At 40.3% G+C, this 26,524-nt stretch overlaps 1 protein-coding gene across 1 annotated transcript in view; it reads left to right on the top strand.

Annotated features, from left to right (window-relative positions):
* The first annotated feature begins 207 nt into the window (after positions 1–207).
* Positions 208–26,524, top strand: part of ARHGAP28 (Rho GTPase activating protein 28) — a 72,595-nt gene continuing 46,278 nt past the window's right edge. The window contains exon 1 of the mRNA XM_036406502.2: positions 208–303. Coding sequence (XP_036262395.2) covers positions 251–303 — 53 coding nt within the window. The 5' untranslated portion in view covers positions 208–250. The remainder of the gene's footprint in view (positions 304–26,524) is intronic.

The raw sequence follows: 26,524 nt of genomic DNA, 5'->3' as shown, positions 1-26,524 counted from the left end.
CAGCCTCGCTGACAGGGAGAGGAGCCGTGTCTCGGTGCCACAGCTCTGCTGACAGCCGGCAGTGGCGGGCGCTGCCGCCCGGCCAGGCCATGGGCCGGCGCTGCTTGTGACAGGGTCCCTCGCCCGCCCCTCGGGTCGCCTCTGTCGCCGGCAGCGGGGCCGACATGTGCCTATGACCATGGAGATGAAGGACTCGGGCAGCGTGGTGCTGACAGCCTACCATCCCCACAGCCCGGCCAGGATCCCGGGCATGGAGCAGGGCTTTGTGCAGGATGTCCCCCCCAGCCACTCGCCCGGCAGCAGGTAAAGCCCGAGGGGGGGAGCGGTGCCCTGGCCCGGTGTTTTGCCAGGCTCGGACACTCGAGAGCGCTTCGCTCATTTCTTGTCCTTCCCGGGGAAGGGATTCGGCCCAGGGGTGCGGGTTGGGGTTGGGAAGGGGAAACACGAGTGCCTATGTTAAATCTTGTAAGTCGACAGATCAGGCCAGTTTCCTGCCCAGGATACTCAACAAGACAATCCCTCGGAAAAAAGGCACGTGAATCAGGCTTCTGCTCAGATAGTTCAGGACTGTGCTGCCAAAGAGTGAAGTGGTGGGACCGGCTGAGTTTGGCGCTCAGAAAGTTGATTCTGGCTTTGGTTTAGAGGATTATTTAATTCCTTCTCCGTTCACTCGCCGGGTCAGAACCAGCCCTTTTGCTTCTCTCTGTGAAACTGAGGTTGCTGCTTTGCTTTGCACGCACAATGGGGGACTGCATCGCTAAAGACTTAGTCTAAATACGAAAATTCCTTTGTGTTGCAGGAAACTAAGTATTGTCTTAATTAATGCAGTCGCGTGTATGTTTACCTTCCTGCCTTGTAAGAATGCATGTATTTGCACAGTTCAGAACCAAGCGGTTTGAGCAGTTTTACTATTATAGAAAATCTGATCTTTCTCCTAAACATACGTATCTGAGTTTTGCAACATTCTCCAAAAGAAGTGATATAAAAGTTCATACTGTAAAAAGTTGAAGAAAGTAGCAAATCTTGCACTATAGATTGACTGAAAAAATAAGTAAGTTTAAGGAAACAGCAGATGACATTATCCGCATGAATTGTCTGTGTCTTCTCTTAATAAAAATAATGATATTTACTTCATATTGTTTATTTATAGCCCAATAGCTATTTTGTTTTCAATGTCATTATTTAGATTAGCTGCATCTTCCTGTTCTTTGTGTGTTTCCCTGGCTGTCCCATAAAGATAACTCCTTTGTTCTGGTAAACTGCTGTTGGAGAACAGTACCAAAATACACAATTACATGTTGAGAAAAGAAACTGGAGTCTGGGCGTTTAGACGCAGTAAGAATGGCATTTGCTACTCAAAACAGAGAGCAGTGGTTTGGCATTGAGTTACAGGGAAATGCAGTTTTTTTTTCCTGTGCTCTTCCCTTAAGAAGAGTACTAAACTGAATCTCTCTTTAAGTTTGTGAGCAACAGAAATGTGATGTTTTGCTTGTTTTCGTGTAGGTGTGCTACTTGTTTTGAAATTCTCTTGAAACCTAAGCTCAGAGTGTCTGAGGGTTTAAATCACACACATAAATCACATGCATATCACCTACAAAAAGCAGAAGTGCCAATTACAGTTCCTGAAAGAAAATAACTAAAGTGGATCCTGACATTTTGATGAGGAACGTATTTTGGAAGCTCCTGCCATGAGCCAAAGCCATGTGTCTCTCTCCATGTCTACATATCCATAAGATTTTGGTGCTGTCTCCCCTTTCTTGTCTTCGACTTCCCACAGCTGTCTAATAGCAATAGGCAAATTCTGCCATATGGGCAGTCAGTGGCTGTCTGAGTTTCCAAAGCCTGTTCAAGAGAGTGATTTTATTAACCCAGCATGAAGTACTCTGGAATGCAGAACCCATGAAGGCAAATGCACTGAGTGTTTTAGCAAATGGTAGAATAGGCTCTGGCTTAATCCCTACTTCATCTTCTAAGAACTCTTTCCTGGACTGCATTTTCTGTATAGTTTCCTCTGCCACCATCCTAATGCAAGAGCTTCTATTATAGGTTCTGTCTGGTGTTATTGATCCGTAGGGCAGCTACCCACACTATGGCATGTTAACTCCTTAACTCTTCAGGAAAACAATTCAAAAAGCAGGAAAAGAACAGAGGTGTCACCCTTTTCTTGTTTGATAACAAAAACAGTTGGGACCCAGAGCATGAAGTCAGCCGTTTAAGTTACATGTAGCTCTAAAGCAGTCTGTGTTTGAGATGTTTATCCATGAGACTAGAATCTGTCTTGGATATTAGCCTTTGATTTGGTAAACTGCTGACCAATTCTCTCTCATCTTAGGAATCAAGATACTTCATTTTCCTTCCTCTTCTCGTAACATTTTGGTTGCTTTAGAGTGATGCAGTCTTTATTTTAGAATAGGTCCACTCACCGGAGTCAGGCTTGGAGTTGTCTTCCAGCTGTTTTCTTTTGCAAAAGCTTTCCCTTTGGAAACCTTCTGGTCAGAGTTTTCTCACAAAAAGTGGAATCTAATGCAGCCTCAGCAGCAATTAACTGCACCACTCCCCACCATTAAAAAGACACTGATAAAAAAAGAAAGAAAGATTTAAGTAACCATTATGAGCCCCTAAACAAATAAGTAATCTTAAACACTCTTGACAACCCAGACACACAGCTGAGTAGCCCATCTGTATGAAAGGTTATACTAACAGATGCATCAGACCACTTGGATTCATACTCATGCCCAACTCTCAAAGGCTGGCATCCTGTGTGCATTTCTAAAACACAGTGCCAGCATCAGGGTCAGCATGAAGTACAGCAGCTGCAAGCATTTCCAATTCTAAGCCCAGTGGGTATATGCTCCATCATAAGTTAGGGGATAGTAAGTGGTGGGCTGTAAGGAGAAAATTGGCTTACATTGCTTTGAATGGAGGATGGATCAGTGTGCAGTGAAGGATGAAAAATTCATAGAAGTAATGAAGAGGAGAATGGGATGAAAGTTTGACTGCATAATGATGCCATCACCAGTTTGCAAAGGAGAATTCTAGCTTCCAAATGTAGCATTGGATAATATCAATAAAGTGGTTAAGAAAGGGGCCACAGATGCTACCCATCCTCCAGAACGAGAGTTCATCAGAGGGACTAAAAACTTAAATATCTTGACTTCAGTTAACCATATAGTTCAATTCTATCTCTCCCTGTTTGTTGCATCTTGAAGAGTTATTTAACCTGTTCTATACATGGGCTGGGGTGAGCCCTGAAAAATGCACTGTTGAATATCCTAGAGTTCCAGAAGAATTCTCCAGACAAACCTTCCTTTAATGCTAATATAACTAGCAAGTTCATTTTCCATTCTCTCATGGGATATTAAGGTCTCTTTCCTTAGTTTGGCATCTCTTTTATGTGCATTTTATAAGCATTTATAGTAGTCGTATCTTTTTTTTATTTATTGCTTGTGAGAATGAGCTGTTGGGGAGATCTCTGTTTTGTTTGCTTGGAAGTCAGGCTAGCTCTACAGCATATGAGTATAGTGGAAAAGATTCCTGTTCTTGTGGCAACTCCATCGCTTTTTTAAATTCCTGTTTCTTAGAAAATAGATGTCACTAATACCAGCACCAAAGAACCCAGAATATCACACTATGCCTGTCAATACAGATCTGTCTCAGTGCAAAGGTGAAAGTGTTGATTTATGTTACATAATGGTCAACTTTGGCTTCCTCATTTCAGAGAATGAAGGACTTTGTAGCTGTGCACAAATACTGCTCCTGGGTTATATAGAGGAAGAGTGGGGCCATGGCCATATGTCTTTCTCACATCCCCTTTTTATCCTGTTAGGAGTAGCTAGGAGGAGTTATTCCTGTGCTCAAAGGAAACAGGCATGACCTCTATGCCAAATGGCCAGAGAGCTCTCTAAGGTAATTATGCAATTAGGGGAAGACAAAGCATTCCTAAGTGAGTCATGCTCCAGCTTTCCTTGACTCCAGTATGATAATTAGTGTGTTCCTCTCTTTGCTACCAGCACATCTACCAGCAAAGAACTCATCCTGCACTGCAAATCACATTTACGCTGCAATGAGTGGCTGTCACTTATGTGAGCATGAAATAAGAATTAGGGCAAAGAAAAAGCACGTTCATAGGGTTTGCTCCTGCAGAATGGTGTGAGAGCAGCTTTTAAAGTGCACATTAAGCTTTTTATACATGGAGTAACCTTTTCAATCAATAATCATGCACAGAGCAGCATATATACTACCTAGGAGCTTGCTGCATAGGTAAAGGACAAAGTAGATGTCAGCACTATTGATCAGCACAGCCAAGAGCCATTCTTACCATCTTCCCTAGTCAACTGCAAGTCTGGTACTTCCAGTTGTTTCAGAGAAATGCCTTCTTAAATGCCTTCTTAAATCTCTTTGCATTTAGCATGTCTCCCTCCTCCTACTGTCAGAGGGGTGACCTTCAGACAGACATCACTAAACCCAAGAGTCAAAAAAGAACAGGAATATTTTCTATATTGGTGAAAAATACTGTGTGGATTGAGTTATCTGCTGGCAACTTCCAGGATCCCTGCTCTCCAAGTCTAAGGCTTGCAGAGTTGGAGCTGATAGTCAAGTCATTACACTGGACAAGCAGCATGACACCAGATTATTTTGTAGGATTCATTCTTCCTTGCAAGCCTCAAGATACTACAGATAAATGTCAAGGTGAGGTAAAGCATCATGAAATAATTCCCTGGAAGGAATACAACTGCAGGAGCCGTCTTTATGCACCAAAATTTGTCTTGTGACAGGAGGAGCTATGTGAACAGCTCAAGTTTTATCCCAACAGAAGCAGATTTTATCACACTGGAGTAAGGTCTGTAAGCCCTGGGGCCAGGTGATCTGGGTTGGATTTCTGTCAGTGCTGATTGAGCAGCTCCCCAGCTCACTTGTTTACAAGTGATGTCAAGAATGTCTTCTTGGTGATACAGGATAAACAACCTTAACTATTTTAGATGTTTATCTCACCTTATCATAAACTTACCCAGAAGACAAAAATAAAAATCCAGCTCCTTTTCCACAGTAAATCTTGACATGACTTGAGCCTTTTGCAACGTGGACTTCAAGGCTATGAATTTAAAATTTTAAAATGTACTAAATGTGGTAAAGAAAATCCCACAAATCAGTAGCTTAGGAAAAAACAGCATTGGCACCAGCTGCACAAAAAATAAATTTTATGGAAAAATAACCCTTGCTGCAACTTATAGAAGCTTTCTAAAATGTGATTTTAAAAGTATATTTTTATAGATGCTGAGAATGATAATTCTTAATAAAATATTTACCAGGAGGATGCATATAAATAAGTCAGACAATAGTAGACACGCTTTTCCTGTAGGTTTTAGAAATATCCTTGTCCTCTGGGAGCCACACTGAAGAATGTAGTATTTATAGCCAGCTCCTCATGTTATGGTTGAAACTAGAGTTGGCTTCTCTGGTTTCTTTTTAGTTTGGTGCTCCTGCTGCTCTCCCTGGTACCTCCATATGTAGAGCTAATGAAAAACATCTGGCACTGTCCCTTTGATCATTTTGTTGGGTTGAGCATTTAGCCAGCTGCCCCATTCATTTTTAACTAAGTCACTTATCTCTGATTACATGAGTGTTGGAGCTGCCTGCAAAAAAAAAAAGAGTAGGACCTGAGAGCCCTGCGTGCCCTACACAGACATGTTCAGATTGCATCTGGCAGTCTGACATCACTGGCATAACAAACTGCCAGGAATCCACAACCTTAGTGTTACTTTTGCACAGGAGATCATATTAATTCAGTGCAAATGTATGGAAAATGTGGAGAGGTGGCAACTGCGAGAGACAACTATGGAGTACTAGTAAAAGTACTTAGCTAGAGCAGGATCTGAAAAGCATCTGGTTAGTGCTGTACAAATATAGAATCACATCCTGAAATAGTGTTGGGTATCCACAGCAAACAGCCAAGCTGACATCCTGGATTTCAGCTAACCACAGTAGAGCAGCCATTTGGCCCACTGTGATGCTTAGCTCCAGCTGGCCAAGCAGCAGAGCAGAGCCTGCCCAGCTGGCAGCACATCTGCCAGAGGGGCAGGACCATGCTCTCTGCAGCCTTCAGCTACCACCATGGTGGGTACATTCAAAGAGCACAGGATGAGTACCCAGAGAATAGAACCCAGAGTCCCATCCCAAAGTGGTGACTGAAGCAAAGCATCCCACCTAGCCCCCCTTTTCCTGCCTCCTACTTTCTCTCTCAGTGAAAATCAACTCATACCACCCTGGTCTTCCAAGTCCTGTCTGAGTTCTAGGGACTCAGAACAGGGAGACAAAAAACAATACAAGGGGGCAGGAAGAAGAGGGGAGCACAGGAGGACATGAGAAGGACCACATTCCGAGGTGTGCAAATAAAAGGACCTGGAGTCAGAAAAGAAATAACTCATAAATGTTGTTTTGTGGTGGGGAAATTTACAGCTGGGCCTCAAGTTCCACCAAACACAGGGGGTTTGGAATGGCATTTAAGTAGTGATTTTGAAATCAAAACATGAAGTGGTTTAAAAGACAGGTTGTTTGAGAAAGTGCTCTCTCACCCTGAAGGACTATTTCAGCAGAGATCAGCAGAAGTGCTTGAGTTGGCATCCCTTGTAATTAATACAAGGAATAGATTGATGATCTGTGAGGGATCCCTCATTTCTGTAATTCATTTTTTCCTCTGCCATATCTCAACTTTCCAGACACTGTCAGAGTCTCTGAGGAGAGTGGAATAAACACTAGAGTAGGGAGCCTTTTCTCAGCTTGTTCGTTTAAATACAGTTACGCTGTCTCATTTAGGATGCTGTGTAATACTCAGCTACTGTAGGTCTGGGGGATTTTCAGATGGGTAAAATCATCCAGTTTAGGATGGACATGTATTGGGTGCTTAGGCAGAAGGTGGGCCTTTTTTAAAATCTTTTGGTGCAGAAGGTCCTCTGAGTAGATAATGAGCAAGATAATGACCATAAGTCTTTTTGTGGAAGGCAGAAGCGCCCTACCAGATAGAGACAAAGGAGAACTAGTATATATGGAGAACAAGTATCAGATGTAGAAGTCCAGCTGTGTTGACATCATTAACCAGATGAAAGACAAGATTAAAGCAAGAGAAAGCCAGGGAACTGTGTTTTAAACACCTGTGCATGAAACCTCAGGACATCAGCCATCAGGTCACTCTCACAATTTGCTACCAGTGATGGAAGAAGCTCTAAAGCTGTAAGTCTTCATATTTTACTAGAGGTAATAAAAAAGCCCCTAGCTTTCAAATGGTCAGACTTGGGAAGAGCATAAGAAATGTATAAAGGCCTGAATTTGACTCATGGAATAGTAGGTTCTTTGCTAACTATACCCCTGCAGAGTCTGCAGAGAGCCAGACTCTGAGATAATCAATGCAAAATATAGGTATGGCAGTGGAGAGCCTCCTCAACATCAGTTTCTCTTTTTCTGGCTAATGAAAACTCAGAACAAAATACAATCCAGTCATCATTTCTGGCCCAGTGCTTATCATATCTAGTGGTCAAGAGGGAATTTAGAACTGAGAATGACAGATCCTTTTTAAGGTTAACCTTTGTATAAGAGGAAGAACTGGATAGTTGTAGCATTCAAGCCAATATGAATTAGTCCTTTTTTAATTCTAATTTAAAAAAACATCAATAATAAATCAGGCAAGGAAACAGCAAGTGGGATATGAGTCTTGTTTGTACATATGGACTGAATTAAAGGACACTTAGGTGTAGTTATAGAGGAATTACTCTGAATTTAGTAGAAATGGAATAAGTCATTAGAACTCTCATATTTTTGTAAATAATTTTACTTACAGGGCATTATTTGATTATGCTATCTCCTCTCTCAAGTCAGGCTGACTTCTTTAACAGTATTCTTGCAGAACAGGGCATCCGTATGAAGTCTTAGATAATTAAAGCATAAGAGTGACTAGGCTTGTCATCTTTTTGCAGCACTTCCCTCCGTTACTCAAATATTTTGAAAACTTGAGTTCTAAATATTTGTCTGGATGTATCAGAGATGATTATAAAATCTTTGCTGTAAATACGGGTGAAACCTGGAGCACGAGGGCCTAGGGCATTCTGCAAAGTTTTTCAGTCTTGGCTGTCCTTGGCCATTTTGGGCCAGATGGTGCCCATGTCATGCATGGGCAAGGAGGTGAATGGAAGCAGAGACTTTATCCTGATGAACAGAGACAAGGGAAGCCTTGGCACTCAAGCTGCAGCAGGATTTTAAATTGCAAGTGCTCACTTTTGGAGAGTGGGTGGGGAGAAGGAAGCCAGGACAGCCTTCCAAGCAAAGGAAAGAGGTCTTTTAAGTACATGGGAATCTTTTGTCACCTGCTGAAGCAATAGTGTCTTCCTCATATGAGGTCTTTCTTACATCTTCCACTCAGAGGATGCATTTCACTAAAAGACCCTGTGATCTGCTGCAATTCCTTGATGCTTCCTTGTTTGCTTGCTTTCTTCCCTCCTTCTTTCTTTCAATTAGCGAAAGGAATTAACTAATGAAAATTTTAATATTACTGGTAATTTGAATTTTCGGGAAGTATTCGTTTATTCTAATTTACCTGTGCGTGTAGAATATGTGCAAGCCCATAGATGGAGCATGAGGTTTAGGGTTACCCATATGTCACTGACAATTCACAGAGTATATGGCAAGCATTAGAATTACTTGTCCTACAAGTCAAATATTAACTGGAATTTTCTTCAAGCATATTTGTTCAAACCATCTGTTGCCTCTGAGAAAGCGTAGACATTAAAAATAAACAAACAAGAGAACCTATGTCAATTTTTGAAGAGCTTTCTTCATCATACAGGACCTCCATGTTCTGTATTTAGGAAGCACACCACATATTTTTGGGAGAGACGTTGATTCTGCAGCTATTTTGTGTGGTCAAAATGCATTTCATCCTTAATGGACTCCATCTCTTATGCCTTTTTTTAAACTACTAAATTTGTTTTACAAGATTTAGCCAACCCTGGCCTGAAGTTAACTGTGTCTCACTAAGCATTGCAGGAAGATCATGCAAGCCAAAACAGCTTGCTCCAGTCTACACTGAACACAAGCAAATCTGCAGCTGATTGCCTTACATGTCATGCAACAATAAATCACTAGTTTTAAGTAATCAGACATTTGGACACGGAGTTTATTGTCATACGATGTCCTTGGAGGCTCATTTTCTCTTTCCAAATTCAAACATTGGGTATGGTATTCATGTAGGTAACAAGGATGTCTATAATTAACACTTAGTGCTATCAAGAATTCTAAAAGATACAGTTAATTTGTAGTTTTCAGAGGTAACCTTCTCCTCCTTACATGAAACACTTTCTGAAGTAAGAAGGATGTGTATTGCTTTTTTATTTCACAGTATTTTTTTTGCTCTTAGACGCAGGACACTGGAATTTGTGTATTATTAGTATTTAGGCCCAGCTGTGATGTCTGTATTCTGCTGAAAATCTGCATTACAGGCAAAAAAGAACCAAATAAAGCAATGAAAAGAAAATATAAAACCAAAGAGATCCAGCCTGACATCATATGGTTTAACAGCAAGATAATAAATCCGTGGCTTTAGTGGATATCAAGATTGCCACGTAATGACTGCACACAGGAATTCAGAACATACTTTCATGGGGTGGCTGCAAGCAAATCTGAGCTCCCTCTGCCTGTGTCCAGGAGCTGTAGGGCCACGTTAGCACAGAGTTTTTACCCAAGCCAAAAAGCAGCCATGGTGATGCACCACCTCAGCTGCTGGCTTCTGGCCCTGGGAAGCCGTGTCCATCCCACTGACAGGGCTGTAGGAAACTTGAAGGCTGGAATTCCAAGTGTTTAAACTAATGCTTCAGGACTGATAAGGGGAAAAAAAAAAAAAAAAGGGGTGTGTGTTTTTCTGAACAGGCCACTCTGCTGATTAATAGGTTAGGTTGGGTATTTTCAGGTTTAGGTACATAAACAGATATAGAGTTACACTGCATTCTTCTCAGATGCTTTGCAGCCTGGAAGGGAAGCTTTACCCAACTTACTTGAACCATAGCAGAATAACTTGTTCTTTTGTGCAAATCAGATTCCTACAAGGGAAAAACACATGAAAAAGGAGCGCTGCTTGTGATACTCACTTAGAAAAGCTTATTGACAACAATAAGAAAGTATTCATCATCTGAATCCCTGTAGACTCCAGCAGAACAATCAAGAATACAGCAGGGATCCAGCACTAGTTCTGATGAATAAATTTAAAGAAGATTTTACATTTTTATTAGGTTAGAGGTTTTTTCCCTTTAACTTAGGTAATCCATTTGAAAAGTAGAGTTCTGATTTTCTGGAAGAATAGAGCTTGAAAGCCTTTTATTTCTTAAACAAGACTGAGGCCAGTCAGCATCTGAATATCCATTAGAATCTCCTTTCTAATTAAATTTCATCAGCTAGATCAGAAATATGATGATGTTCAGAAACTGTATTGAGCCACATTCAAACACTGTAAATAAGGTTTATAACCTTTATTCTTGAGCTGTCAGTTCAGTCTTTGGTTTCTGAATCATTTCATGGCATTGATCCAGTGCTTCAGTTATGCTGAAAAAGACATTGACCACTGCAGAAGTGGGTGGAAAAACATCATTCAGCAGTCAGCTGGGTATATCTGCTGAAAGTATGTCTGTAATTTTGTGAAGGAGATGGTGTTACTAAGAACAGATTGGTTTCTGAGACTGCCTTGAACCCAGCCAGCTGTAGTTAAACCCTCAAAGGCTGACAAAGTGCATTCCTAATTATATCAGTGGAGTGGATGGCTGGATTAAGTTACCTCCTTTGAGACTATTGGTGATGAGTTTCCATCACTGGGATAGATTTTGTATTTCATACAAACCAAGGGGACCTCAGGCTGTGCAACAATAGGAATAGCCCAAATTCTGACATGATACATACACACCTGCAGGGCTACCTTAAAGCCCACAAACAGCCATATCCTGTTAATTCACTGGACATAATGATAACATGTAATAGGCAATCTTTGAAGACTTTTGAATAAATTTAAACTTAGTATGGGATTAATCTTTGAAATTAAGTACATCAGTTTGCACCAAATACCAGAAAAAACAGGAAAATCATACACAGTTCTTCTGGTATCTTTAGAGAAAACACATATTTATGGCTTTGGCCATCTTCACAGGGTCTTAAAACACTCACTGACATCAGTAGACTTAAGCAGCTAGTATAGCTGAAGATAATAAGCTCAATGTTTACTTTTCTGTACTTTTCTATGGTCTGTATTTAGTTAAAAACTTAATACTGCTTTTCCATCATTCTTAAGTACCTATAAAATGAGTAATGCCCTGTAATGTGGTTATAGCAGACCAAACTTACCAGCTCCTGAAGATCACTTGAAAGCGATGAGGAGGTCTCAGGGATAAACAATGAACAACACATCCTTACATACAGTGAGAGGAACGACATATTCTTACAGAAGGGAAGGAAACCTCTTAATCTTAGATATCAATTTCGTATTTGATGAAAAGAGTTTGCTCACTTTGCGAGACTGCTGTTGTGCATTTTATGTTTGGGAGACATAAGGAAAATTCTCTTTGCTTGAGCTGACATTTCTGCCCTTTCTTGCACTTAAACCGTGATATCTAAAGTCAGAGAGAGAACACAGTGCTCTGTTGATGACACCTGGAAAATCCTGTTTAGAGTTAGGTGCTGTGGTGGGCTGATCAGGAAAGTCACTCTGGAGAACAGTACATGTTTGTTTTAACTGCTGAACTGTGGAGGCTTGACAGAGTTGAATCTTTGGATTACAAATGTAATTGACATCTCACCACACTGCAAGTCAGACCTAGAACTCCTCCTGGTGACAGTAGGCTTTGGGCTTGCCTCTGAAGATCTAGATGGCTTGTGGTAGCATTCTGCAACTGACTGTATCTTCAATACATGTTGCAGTTCTTTTTTTTGTCATTTATCCTATTCACTCCATTCTCTTATTTAGAAACTCCTAAATTCCTCATGAGGATGAATCAGTTATTGAATTTCTCTGTAATTGCATTTCTATTGCACTCACTTTGTGCATTTATTGGACTTTGATAAAAAACAATGAACATAGCCAAAATCTACTGAGCTACACAGGAAAGATAATTGAGTGGGCCAATTCTGTAATGGTCACTCATGATGGAAAAACTTAGCAAGTTCAATGGGATATTTTTCCTTTTAGATTCATCACAGTCACTTTTTTGGATTGCACTCAGAGAAATATACTTACAAATGGAAATATTATCACAAGTTAGCACTGGACCCCAAAATCCAAACAAAACAATGAAGCAACACAGACTTTCCTTCCTATTCTGATTGCATCACTGGAACCACTGCCTAGTAAAGGGATTTTGTTTGAAAAAACTTCCTTCTGTGTTTTTTTACAGTGCTGTGTGTCTGCATTCCTGTTCATTTGTATGCTTGATTAGCTGAAATCAAATACAATGATGCAGATCTCGAAGCAGCTATAAAAACTGAAAGTGAGCAATACTAACAGAAAAAAAATTTCTACGTTGCAATCTTCATGGGAATTGATGTGCCGAAAGCAAAAGAGCTGATGCAAAATCATGTATGTGTTTTTCCTCCATCTTATTTTGTCATTCTGTAACAGAAGTTTACTTTTTAGTGGACTTCAAATAGTCTTGTGAACAGGTAACAAAGGATGTACTGTTTGTGTCTCTGCCTCATGCACAGCTGTCCTCTGGCCAGCAGCTTGAAAGACATAGCTAGATTTTAATTCTGTAAGTATTAATTGTAGGATTTTTTTTCTCTACCTGTGATATTCTGTGTGCTTTTGGTAATACTTTTGCCTTTTGCTGAGTTAGTCTTATGGTTTTGGAATGAGTCCTGTAGATTTTAAGAATGGGGAAGGTGTTTTGGTTTTTGTGGGTGATGTTGTATCTTCTAAAAATGAATCATTGAATTTATTCTGGTTATAGATATCAATTGAAATTACTAGAAATATATAGATATATAATTTTAGGTGCCTAAGATAAGAAGATAGGTGAAGATCTATGTCATCCTATATGTATATTCAGAATTTATCCCTTCTGTAAAGACAAAAGAAAATAATACAGTACACATCTGAACCTAAAGCAAGAAAACTTCCAATCATTAATAGAATCTAAAGAGACTTAGAAGAAAATTCAAAAGTTAATGCTAAAGTGGCAATTACTTAATAAGAAGTACATAAGTAAAAAAGAAAACATACCTAAGATCTACTTGAATGGCTATTCCACAAGTGCCTCTTGCTCGGTGGTTGAGGGATCTTTTTGCATTTGCCTTGTTGTTGACAAAATCTTGGCTAGTCTTTCTTTGAAAATGGGTAATATTTGACAGCATTGGAAGAGATCTTTCTGAGTAGATGCTCTTTTCCATTACTAAGTTGTAAAGTGAAGGATAGACTAAAACCATGATGAAAGTAGATGAAAGATCATCAAAATTCTTCAGCTGAGGCTTGTTCTTGAATTCAGGGGTTTGTTTTGATGTGGTGCTTTACTTAAATTACTGATTTAATCGTGCACTTGTTGAAATTAAAGCTGTTGAAAAGTTCTGTGATTGGATTATGTGGAAAAGAATGTTTGTGACTAGAATATTGAATAGGGATTGTAAAAATTGTTACTCAAACTCTGAACAAGTAACTGAAACACATGTTACTGGGCATTTTCACAAAGAAAGCATTTGAAAGTACACATTCATAGCAGATGTGATGGCAGAAGCTTTTTGATTCATTCTGTACATTTCTTTGATGCAACCCTTGAAATGCCAACAGCCAAATGATTTACTGCACTGTATTTGAGTTTTGACTGCCATCCTATACAATATGTAAATAGGAAAGTCCTGCTTCCCTGGAACTTATGATAAGAGTGTAGCTTCTTGGTTAGCTGAGATTGACCTCATGCTACTATCCAATGTTTGCCTAAAAAAAGTGAAATTAATTTGTTTTTGCATGAAAAAAGCAATCAGATAATATCTTGACTGGAAAGCCTTGACTTAGACACATGTACTGTCTTTACTATAGAAAACTTTGATGATTTACAGTATTTCTAAGTACTTTGAACATTTTTTGATGGATGGGCTGATTTAATCTCATTGTCAGGATAAATAACGAGAGCAGCTCTGTGGCTTCTCTGATTTGCTGTGGTTGTCTAATTTTCATTGGACACAAACTTTATCATAAACTTACTCTGAGTAGCACTTGCCCTGCGTTTCCTGCAAGGTTTGCTGGACTTGCTTTGCACATTGTTAGTCATATTCTGTTTCATATAGAAATGTTCTATACGAAATTGTTGGGTTGTACTTTTTTCACAGATGGACACCCAGGGCAATTAATTGCATTGTCCAGTTGCTCATGAAGGACAAATTCAGGTGACTTCTAAGCTTGACTGTGGGCGGAGTGAGGCTGCACTCTGGGGTTCTCCTGACCATTTCCCCAGCTCATATCATTGCCTTAAAATGTTACAGTGAACCCAGAAAACTTTCCCTTGTCAGTTTTCAGAACTGCAGCTCTACAGCAAATCTATAGCCAGAAAGTGTAGGATAACCAAAGCAAAACCCACCCATAGACTGGTGTTCCTCCTGCAGTTGTGCCAACTGCATCTATGGGACCATCTTCTGGAGGACAGCTCTAGAGGACTAGGAAGTTCACATTGGAAAATGGCTTCGTTTCAGTTTGTTTCTTGCTGATCAAAAGTTATTGTCAAATTCCCACCAAACTCATAGGTTCTGTCTGGTAGTCAGCTGTCCTCAAACTGCTTTCATTCTCTCCTAGTCTATTGGGGCTCAGAATCACAACCAAGTTGTGATGACAAAACAAACTGCCACTTACACTGTGAGCTTTTATAACCATTTAGGGACTTGCTTGTAGTGCATGGCTAGTAAAAAGTAACTTAACTAGGCTTTTACTTATTTCATGACAGAATTACTTTGAATAATGTCACATTTGCCATGGACAAAACTTTCACATGGCAGTTAATATAGCTCAGTTGCTAATTAGGACCTTTTCCAGCAGTAGCAATAACATTATTTGTCTTAACTCTTATAATTATATTCATCTGAAACTCCTTTCCCTGGACCACAAGAACTCCATAACTACACCTAAGAAAAGATTTTTCTTGGATGATACATAGATGTAGAATAAAGGGGCATTACTGCTTCCTCCAGTCTCCACCACCAACTTTTGTGATAGGAAAATCCATGTTTCTCAAAAGTTCCAGGTCATGGTAGTCAACTGTCAGCTTCTTACATAACAACACAGCAGCAGGAATTGTCACTAAAATTATTATCCACTGAAGTTTAATTTATATTGGCCAATTCACCGGCATTATCATTCATCAGTTCAGGATCCACAGCATAAATAACTTTGAGAATGAAAGTTCTGAGAACACATGTTAAGTTCATCTAAAACTTCTCTCCAAGGCCAGGAGAAGATTAATGCAGTCATGAAAGCAAAGGTCTGGCGCCTCCATCAGCTCCTTTTCCAGTTGCCTGAATGCTATAATGATCACAGAAATTTCCTCTTCAATCTTAACTGCACAACCCACACACATGCACAGCTCCAACAAAGTGATGACTTGCAGCCTGTGCAGAAATACCCCAAACCTGCCTGGCAGCCAGCTGGCGTGCCCTAATCCAAGCTCTGAGGCTCGGACTTGAGCCCAGACTGCTCTGTCTTGACAGTCAGCAGTGCAGAGAAGGAGGCACGTGTCCCACCTCGGCTGGAGCCCACGTCCTCCCTGCAGCAAAGTGGCTCCAGCCAGGACAGCTTCCAGTCTAGCAGAGCTCAATTTCAAAAACATCCACGTAAAAACTGGCCTCTGCACAAATCACAACTCTGAGGAAGTTCTGGAGATAGTTGTAACCATGCTGGAAAGGAAAAAGGGGAAAGACATGAGCTTGTTTAAAAAAACAAAGCGGCAACTAGAATTTGATTTTTTTTCCTGCTGCCTCCTGGCAGGTGACCTCTGTGGATGCATGAGTACTGAACGCTGCCTGGCAGCATTCTCACTTCAGTTCAGTTTGAACCCAGTTTATAAGCAGGCAGAAAGCTGCCTTCCACTGTTCCTGCTCAGCCATCCTACCTGCCCCCATCCTCAGAAAATTGCATGGCATTAAAATAACCTCTGATGCAGGCACTGATTCTCTCAAGTACAGTAGCACAGTAGCACACTCAACACATGTTTGGAGAGCTCATTAGAGGCCAAGTCAGCATTTTCTTTCCTTCAGCAGCTCCAAACTCCTGATAGTCCTTTACCAAGCACTGTTGATTTAAAAAAAAAAAAAACAAAACAAGCAGCCACTTTAACTCCATATTTGCGAAAAGGTGATAAGGGGCAATTTCAGTAGATTGCCCTCCTCTGCTAGTACACATGAATTGTTTTATAGAAAAGGCAAAGCAAAAAGGAGAAAAAGGAAGAGAGAGATTAAAATGCAAAGTAAATAACTTATTAAAATGGCAAAGCTGACATAATGCCATCTGGTTTATGTCTGGTCCCTATTTGGAGCTTGATCCTGCCGGGTACTTAGTGCTCAGGCTGTTCCCTGCGGCACTCTCCAGAGCACACTTAATGTTTAAGTGCTTTGCTGGATCATGGCCAGTGTGCTGAGCACCTCAAAGGAATCAGACCTTGCTTAAACCTTTCTGGTTTGTAAAAAACTCTTTCCAGCTCTGAATCCTGGCACTTCTAAGTGAGATTTTTCCTTCTCCACTCCACCCCAACACCCATACTTTTTATTCTGAATAGTCAGTTCCAAGCAGGATTAGACCACTGAATGCCCACAGTGGAAACTCCAGAATAGACAGCTGGCCTCTGAGGAAACTCCAGGGGACAATATTTTCACTTGAGTGAGGTCCTACCTAGAATTATTCAAAACTCCTTTTGCTCAGCCTCTGAAAAACTTCAGCTATAGAGCAGAGAATGTGTAATAAATTCTCGGGCATACTCGGCATATAGTCCAAACGGGCAATAAGCTGTTAAATCAAATCAGAGAAATCCCTACCAAATCAGAATTCTTGGTGTGTCTGACAGCACACACTACATTAAATATTTCAAGTCGATAACTCCAAACGTGGCTGTCAAGATGATGTGCAACCTCCGTGAACTCGACTTTCATCTCTTTCCAATAATAGTGAATCTTTGTGGAGAGCTGCTGTAAATTACAATTACTAAGTAAATTTTCAAATCTTATACCCAGATTTGTGACTAGTCTGAAGACCATAGTGAGAAAGGAATGATGAAGCAAGTAGAGACACTTTTTGCTGTCATGGCAAATCTGCTCAAGGTTTTAGGTTCAGGGTCAGGCTGTGTAATTCCTCTATCAGCTGATCCTTAATGCTTTAAAAATCCTTGAGGTGTACACACTCACTGTGGTGTGGTCTTTCTTGTGCTCCACATGCATCCATGCATGTGTGTTTGTGTGTGTATTTGTGGGGGGTGTGTTTGTCACCTGCAGTGCACCAGCTGTGCTGCTCAAGTGCAGACACCCAGCATTTTAGCCATGTGGAAAAACACACTCTCTAAGACCACCACTTCTGCTCACCTGCCCCCTGCTCACTCTCCACTTCCACTACAACAAAGTCTTACTGGCTTTGCAAACATCCCTCAATATTGAAATAGCTGATGTGGTGTCTAAACAGCCAGCCAGAAAGAAAAACAAAAATAAAGGAAATATATACCTCTTTTCCTCAGTTATAAGATTAGCCTAAGTCCTGAAAAAGACAAAAGTATAGTCCTGGATCATTGATTGGATTGAGTTCACATATGTCCATACCCTCTGAGACTAGAAATCATTCTTCACTGGACCAGAGCACTGCCTCATAGAGCCTAAGACTGCAGCTTTAAAATTGCCATGTAATTGGGTATGGGAAAATCTCTGTCTTTTTGTTTTTATTGCTACTCTTTTCTTATACCCCTAACTTTCTGAGTGTATTAGTGAGAAAGAAGCAATTCCATCGCTGAAATGTAGCCATCTTAGGGTGATAAAGTGACATTTTCTGCCTGAACTGCAGTCAGAGCATGGCTAGGGATCACAGCACTCTGCATGGGCACAGGTGGGCTGCAGGCTGCTGATGGTAAACAGTAATTTTCAGGGTAGCTGCTGCAAAGGACAGCAAGCAGGAGGCTTTTGTATCTGACTCACACCTCCAGTGAAGAAATAATAATAATAATAATAATAATAATAATAATAATAATAATAATAATAATAATAATAATAATAGTACACAGCAACATTTTCACAGCACACGGAAATAGACACAGGTGGCATAAGCACAGGTGGCATAAGCAGCAGACTTAAAATTTCATGATCGCTATAAACAGAGCTGGGTGTATGCTGGAATTTGTCCAGAATACTGGACACAATACTGCAGACCTGTCGAGAAATGGATTCTTATGGGAATTCCTGGTAGGTCTTTTGCACCCAAACCTCCAACCAGATGTTGGTGGGGCAGAGAGTAAGGGGCATCTTCCTCAGTTAGTGCTTGTATGTAAGCTGTGTGGGTGGCATTGTCAGATTTCACTGCCATCCCTTTACAACACATGTTTTTGCCCATCAGCTATAACTCACCACTAAGTTACCAACTCATGTCCTGTAAGACATAAATTGCCTTCTCAGCTCTTATGAGGCCTCGTGGAACACTTGTCCATTGGAACATCTGAAGAGCATTGCCTGCAATTGCATCAGCTGGCAAAGAAGACTGTTATTGTAGTCTTGGCAGTGTTGCCACAAAAGCCTGTTTGAAACATCATCTTTTATCAAATATCTTGAATTTTCTGTCTCTCTGATCCAGAGCTTTCTATTAGTTTTAATCAACAATTTTCTTCTGTCTTGCCAGTGCCAAAAAAGCACTGCCAGTGAAACCATTTGGAGCTGGGATCAGTACCAGCTGTTAAATGCACATCAGGGAGCTGAAGAGCTTTACTGCAGCAGTGTTGCAAGAGGAAATAACTCTCAGATAACCATCATGCAGGACTCCATGAGACCTGTGACATTGTCATGTGGCTGGTGTCCTCCCCAGGCTTCCCGCCTGGGTTTGTACAAGTGTGAGAGGGACTGGGAAACCAAAGCTGTGAAGGGCAGGTCCAGGCTGGCCCTAAAGTGCTCTTCTATATCTGTTCATGGAAACCATGGGTTCAGGTATATCTTGTTTGCGGGACAGTGCTGTTGAAGCCAAAGATTTCTCAATGCTGAGGAAAGCCTTGATCTTGAAAGCATACAGGAACCCCATTCAGGCTTTTGAAGGCATTTACATTGACAAGGAGCATGTCCATTTCCCAGTGTGTTTGCCAGCCTGAGTCTCCAGTACCTTCAGCCATTAAGACCTGCACAATTAAAGGAAAAATACCACTTTCAGCAGTGCTAGTGATGGTCTTGGTTCCTTAGGTGGCACTGACATGAGTTTGGCTGCTCTGGGTGTGCCAAGTGCTGACCATGGTGGGCCCTATTTCTCTGGATTGAAGCCAGGAAAATAGATCTGCGGTGTCAGCTACAGTTCATGCCCTATGGCAATGGTAGATAGTACTGTTATCTACTTTTTTTTTTTTTAATCTCATTCTAATATTTTCACAAGTCGTGTATTATTGGTTTTTTATGTTGAAATGTCTGTGATAGAATGGGTAACATATTCTTTCTTTTAAACTTGGTAATAGAAGTTTTTTTGTCCTGTCTTCTATTTCACTGCATTTTACAAGACAGGCATCCCAAATTCTGCCTGACTGCTAGTCCCAGTTCTGCTTTCATGTCAAATAATTAGCAAAATCTTAGACTAACCTAATATATATACATTTTAATTACGTACTTCTTGGACTTATCTATGTTTCTGTTTAAAGGAATGGACCTTGGGAATGGGCAATTTGTGATGGATTGAGCATATTCAAAGTCATTATTGTGTACAGAAAGTAAAAACTTCTTTTTTCCTTTGTCTGTTTGTGTCCAACAGAATTCTCAGATGTGATGCCTATTAGGGATTTTTAAAAGTCATTTTACTGGAACACATTTCATGATTTACAGTCTTGCTCAAGTAATATTGCTGATTAAATTAACATTACCTAATAAGTGAAAGTAGTAAGGTATTTTGTCCAAATTAAATCTGCCCCTTTACGGAGAAACAAATTGGTCATCAGAAACTCACCCCAGTTCTTAAAATAAAAGTTAGCGACCAAATATGAATCTGGCAGTTACTTTTGAAGTTACATTCCAAAGAGCAGATACTTTTGAAGAACATCTGTTAATATAAAAATATCTCGAAACATTACAGTGGTTTAGCTTTAGTTAGTTCAGAAGTACTTGGTTAACATCTAAGGGAGGAAGGAGAATAATTTCTTAACATTTAGCAATCAGTAAGCCAGAGCTTGGCTTTGTTTGGGTTTAAACAATGTTCCTCTGTTTTTTTGCTCAAGCTGCAGTAATCCTTTAGCCCTTGATGTCATGCATCCTGGGTTTTCTATACTCTTTATAATAATCTTTGAACACTCAGCCCACATCATATGTTATGAATATTCTTGTTTTGGAGTAGAGAGGCAGGCAATCATTTTAGACAGCAGGAACCCTACCCCTAACATTTCCCTGTGCGTCAAAGACATGGAGCAACATCAATCAGAAGTAAAAGAAAAACAAGTTTGAAAGATGGTTTGGGATGAGAAAAAGTAAAATGGGGAAGGACCAGCAGAAAAGATTGCTTTTAAAGGTCAGAATTTTACTTCCTTTGAGGAGTAATCCAAACTATACCTGGAAAAGCCTCTTTGAGGCAACAGTTGTTTCAGGGTGTAAGCATGGTTGGCCTCATGGTGAAGGATTGGAACATGGTTGGAGGTTGGAACTAAATTATCTTAAAAGTCTCTTCCAAGACAAAATATTTTGACATTCTATGGTTCTATGATTCTATTGCCAGGCTATTGTGAAAATTGGTTCTGGAGAATATAGAAAATGGTAATATTACAGATGATCCTCTCAGGTCTTTCTTTCCAGGTGAAATGGCCTCAGCAATATCATCAATGGTGTAGTTTATAACAATGCATCAGCAACATCAGCAATACGAGCAATTATTTTCTTCTTCTTGCCATGTGACTTGGAGTTATGTTATTTTGTTAAGTTTGTTACTCATGTCCTCCTCAGTCAGTAACTCTTCTTCCAGACTGCAATCTTTTTATTTTTGGCATTCCTGGTTTAGCTTTTAAAGAAATATGGTTCTAAGGGACACTAAGCGGCTTCCTTAGGGCACTGTTCTGTAAATCTTTGGAATTAGGATAAATAAAAGCTTGTCTATAGTACTGTTTAATGCAAGAAGCAATACAGGCTTTTCTTGGAAGACCCTAATAGGAGAATATTTTCAGAAGTCGCCTTGGACAATTTGACTGAAAACGAAGGGAGGAAATAGTGTTTGTCAAAAGATCAAAGAGCCACCTGAGAAAAACTGTGTTTGTGAATTCAGCACAAAACCCAGCTCCCCCCTCATTCAGCTCCAGCCACTGTTTCCAGTGTATATATGGCCCTGGCTTACGGCTATCACAGTGGGCCCTGCAAAACAAGCTCGGTCCCTTCCTGCTAATTTACTAGTGGAGGAGGTTTTTCTTCCAGGCAAGTTCATTTGTCAAGGTGACCTTCCCAGCCTGCACGAGTGCTCCTGCAGATAAAGAAAGCCGCCGCAGCCCATTTGTGAAACCCAGCTCGACGCCCTCCTGCAAGGAGGCACTGGGGCGTCGCCAGACTAAACCCTTCCTACTGGCACGCCAAGGAGTTCTCTGTTCCATGGTTTTTGTCAATAAAGGCTGCGCATTTTGCAGTCCTTTTATCATGCTCTGTAAACCCTCTCCTCTTTTCTGACTGCTTTTATTGTCTAAGTGGTCTTGAGGTTAAGTATTCTCTTTTGAAAAGTCCCTATTCTGTAAATTAATGGTCTCCTAGGCAGAGATAAGACTACAATTAAATCTTAATCGATCATGAGTGTAGGTCATGATCGAGTGCAGGTCATGATCCGGGCCTTGGCAGAGGATCATTTCACAGATCCTCTGCCAAGGCCCAGACAGAAGAAGCAGATCTTCAGTGATCTCCTAAGTGAAGGTTTAACCTTCTGTGGCATCTGAGGAGTTGATGGCAAGTCTGGACTGGGTGTCCATGAAATACTGTTTTCTTTCTATCTATATAGTTGCTTTCGAATACATCACTTATTGAATTTTAGCATATTGCCATTTTTATACCACAAAAAACAAGCCAGATTTGGAGCATGTGCACTTAATGTATCCCAGCATTAATGTAAAATCTAGCTTGGAGAAGAGCCTCTGGTTTTTACTCACTACAGCTGGAATAGATCAGTATATATAGACTCTGGAAAGAGCAGTCATGTTTCAAAAGAAACCACCACACACTTATAATCATGCCAGTTGAATTTCTGTGGAATAATTAATCCAATGATAATTATTCCAGTTCCTTCCTTGTAGTTTTATTTTCATGCCTGCCATATGACATCAGTTAGACAAGTCCTTAAAGCTATTCCCCAGCAGCCATGACCTGTTAAAACAGGAGACTGTATTCAGAAGTGGAACCAAAATAAAAGGAACATTTCTTTTTCAAGGGAAAAAAAGTTTGTGTTGATCAGAATAATCTACAAGAGCATGTTTCGAGCCAAAGAAAAGAATTGGCAAAAATCAGAAAAGCCTGAAACATTTCATTGCAACATATTCTAAAATAACCGCTTTCTGTCTGATTTATGTGGATTTAACTTTCAACAGAAAAGTAAAACAAATCTCTGAGATCAAACTGTTTATTGTTCTCCTGAAGTTCTACAGGAAAAGAAAATGGCTTTGTTTCAGAATAACTTTAAATGAAGACCTTGTTCAATTACTTGTTTGGCCAAAGCCCTGAAAAAAATCAGTTATTTACACAGCTAATTGTTTATGACTGGTATAACATTTAAATTTAGAAAAAGAATAGCATGAAACCATGTGTCAGTATTTATCAGATGTATGGCATTCAGTATATCTGCTGAAATATTCCATCATTATGTCCCATGTAAGGAATTGGTTCAGAATTACTTTTCTACAAACCATAAGACAGAAAACTCAAATATGAGTAAAAATCCTAGGGTAAATAGATCCTCAGAGGGACATCTGTGTATATGTGTTCACCACTTTTTGTTTTTCATAGGACAGATATGACTAGGGCTTACCACTATGCTGGTCCTGAAAGAGTGAGGCCAAAAAATTATGTTTAGGGATATTTACACACTTCTATGGCAAGACTTTAAACCTAAAGTTTTGTTTTAAATTTAGCTAAAGAAGATACTGTATTTTTGGAGGTAAAATTTGTTAAGTAGGACACTGTAGCTAGAGGGTCACACTTCTCTTAATTTTAAATGCCCAGTGAGCAGTTTTTGCATCATGTATTAGCTCTCTGGTGAGTGCCTCACTGTTTCTCCCTTTATGGATAGGGAGAGCCAAGGGTGAGCTGCATTGCTCTTTGGAGGTGACTTTCTGCTGGTTGTGGCAAGTGTGGCAAGCGGCATCCTAACTCACACATCCTGGTTCAACACATAATGTGAAATGAGAGGATGTAGGACTTCTTGGAGTCTGGGGAGTGTTTAATTGCCAACAGCAGCTAGGGGAAGATACACTCATTGTAAATTGCTTCTCCAAGCTGACCTCCATTTCCTCATGTCCCTTCCCAAAAACATTTTCCTCTACCCCATGGGCAGCTAGCTGAAGCAGGGTTTGAAACTTTCATATTTGCAAGTGAAACCAAATGTCACCTTAGTTTCTAGGAAAACCTAAGTCAGTGTTACTGATGATTGTGTAAATTTCATTAGACAGCAACCTTGGGAAAAGGCAATCCTAAATCTGTATTTATATGACACAAGGAGAGCAATAGTGAGGACAGTATATCACTTCACTGAGAAGAGGGAGACAGCATCCTTGAAGGAAGCAGAGGGGGCAGTCTCATGACTATTCAGCCTAGAGGTTACCTTTGAATGCCTGTAGAAAGTAACACTGTAGAGGTATTTAGTTGTGATGATATGGACTACCATAATTTTATAATTCATTAGGAGCTTCCATGCAGTTTCTGGTCACCATCACCATCAGCTGGATTTGTAGCATGAACAGCCCACAGTCCACTACCAAATGCTTGAGCCATGTTCCCTCTTCCTTGTAGTTTGTCCTTTAAAGCATGACCTAGTAGTCCCCAGACAGACCTACAGACAATGATAAATGACTAGAAGTTTTCAAAATTTTCAAGGATTTATGCAATCATAAAATTTTCCCAGAAGAAAGAAAAGTGACGTTAAGTTTAAAACACAGAGCAGATTTAACTTCAAGATGAACTGTAAAACGAAATGACTTCTGGTTTTGCTCTTTTCTTTCCCTTAGGAAATCTGTGTCTGATTCAGGAAGTCCTTTCCCTTCTCTCTCCTTTGTTTCAGTCTTTTTTTTTTCTTTCTCTGATTAAATAACAGGATTTCTTTTGCCTTTATTCTGCTGTAGGGTTTTAGCCATGTCTTTGGAGGAAGTGTAGGATGTCAAAAAGCTTATAACCAGAAAGTTAGCTTTTCCTCCTCTATTTCAGGCTGGAGGAATGATGACAGGAATGCCATAAATTTGACAGACCCGTTTAAGCATTTCAGTGCATAAACAAGGGTTTGGTGGAAGGAGTAAAGTTTGACCAGCTCATATGTTTTTCATGTTCAGGAATTATTTCTTGGGGCTCCTTTGACAACTGCCTCTGGCAGGGAGCATTTTGCACAGTGTGTTTTCTCACCCCTCAAAACCATCCCCTGAATCTCACGACTTTACCGATCTTGTGGCCACAACCCAGTTCTGGGCCACTATTCATTCATATAAACCTGGTGAGTGCTTTTTTCAGTATTCATCTAGGCCCCCCAATGATCATCCCACTGTAAGGAAAGGAAGAAAGGCTTCCCCATAAATATTTCATTTCTTAACAGCTGTACTCTGGCTCCCTTCTCCTTCCTCTCTGGCTTTGCACACTAGGCTTCTCCTCTGAGTGGAGCAGCCATCTCCATGCAGAAAGAACTCCTCATTAATTTGCATCTGGCCATTTAGGAACTTCTGCATTATGCTAATGACAGTGTCTCATATCCCTTTAGAAGAAAACACATAGGCTGGCTCTGTCTTTTTCTGAGCCACCCCACAGGGACTCTCCTGAATTACAGAGCAGCTTAATGCTGATTACTTTTTTATTTCTCCTCTTAGGAAACGGATAAAAGGTTTAAGTTCTGACACAAACAGGAAAACATACTAAGAGGATTTATCCTGAAGGCATCTGCTCTTTAAATAGTGATGGAGCAGTGTCAGTCTATTTCCCAGAAGGGCCAGAAGCTCCACCACTCTTTGTTCCCGCAGCCCTTGTGTGACTAGAGGCAGAATATCCTGTCACAGGCTTTCAGATAACTCCCAGAATATGCAGCTTCGTGATTATAGACTGAGGAGGGATTCACTGCTACTAGGAGCATGAAGAAGTTGGGTTTAAGAAAGACTCTGCTCTGCTCCTTTAAGGATAACACCAAGGCTCTATTCTCCTCTGAGGTAAGACTTTGCAGAATTTACTAAATCAGTAATTTCTCAGGCTTTCAGACCATGTTCCCTCCCTCTCGCTTTCTTAAACAAGGAGCGACAAGAGGGGGAGTGAGCTGTCAGAATTATCACTAGTGGAATTTTCCAGCTTTACCAGGCAGGAAAGGGGGGACAAAAAAAAATGTTCCACTGTAGAAAAACAACTGGACACAGTGCAAGTGTAAGCAACTTCAGAAAGTGCATATGCATGGTTTGATCGGCTCAAGCTTTATGAAAATATGTCTCAAAAATGTATTAATAGATAGATCTTTCAAGGTTTTATTAATGTGGTGTTCATCTAGGAAGTTATACTCTGTTATAATATTTTATTTTTCTCTGTAATAAAACACGTTCCTCTGGAATAATATTCCAGAGAGAGAAGAACCTTCACTTCAAATTGGATTGTTCATAATTTTTCCTATTTTTGCTCTCATTTGATTTGAGGTCAGAAATTTGCCTTTTTCAACTTTTGCCTTCTGATTTCATATGGTTGTTTATGGCAATTACGTGGATTTCAGCTCAGTGTCATGGCCAGACTCTAACTTAGCTTTGTGCAAACCTAGCCATAAGGAAAGAAGAAACTTATGACTTATTCCATGGGAGGAAAGCCAGGTCTGACAATTTAAGTGATGCATTCATAGAGATTACATGGGTAAATGAGCTAAAAGGCTTCTACATTCACAAATACATTATCCTAATCCTCATTTTTCAAATTGTGCTCAAATTTGGGTTGGCCCTGTATACTTGGCAGAAAAGGATTTGCAGATAGTGCAGTCTCTTTCTATGGCTACTTTCAATTTGAAAGTGCTTCTATCTGATAACCAGGTAAAAATCCAGCATGGCAGGAGACTGGTGGGGAAGAGCAGCTAAAACTGTTTACCTAGTAATGAAAACAGGAGAAATTCAAGAGACTTGGAAACTAGGACTTGTCCACA

The sequence above is a fragment of the Molothrus ater genome, chromosome 1 (assembly GCF_012460135.2).
Source record: "Molothrus ater isolate BHLD 08-10-18 breed brown headed cowbird chromosome 1, BPBGC_Mater_1.1, whole genome shotgun sequence".
Classification (NCBI taxonomy): Eukaryota; Metazoa; Chordata; class Aves; order Passeriformes; family Icteridae; genus Molothrus; species Molothrus ater.
The sequence above is the reverse complement of the archived record's forward strand: the minus strand, read 5'-3'. Positions and strand labels throughout refer to the sequence as shown.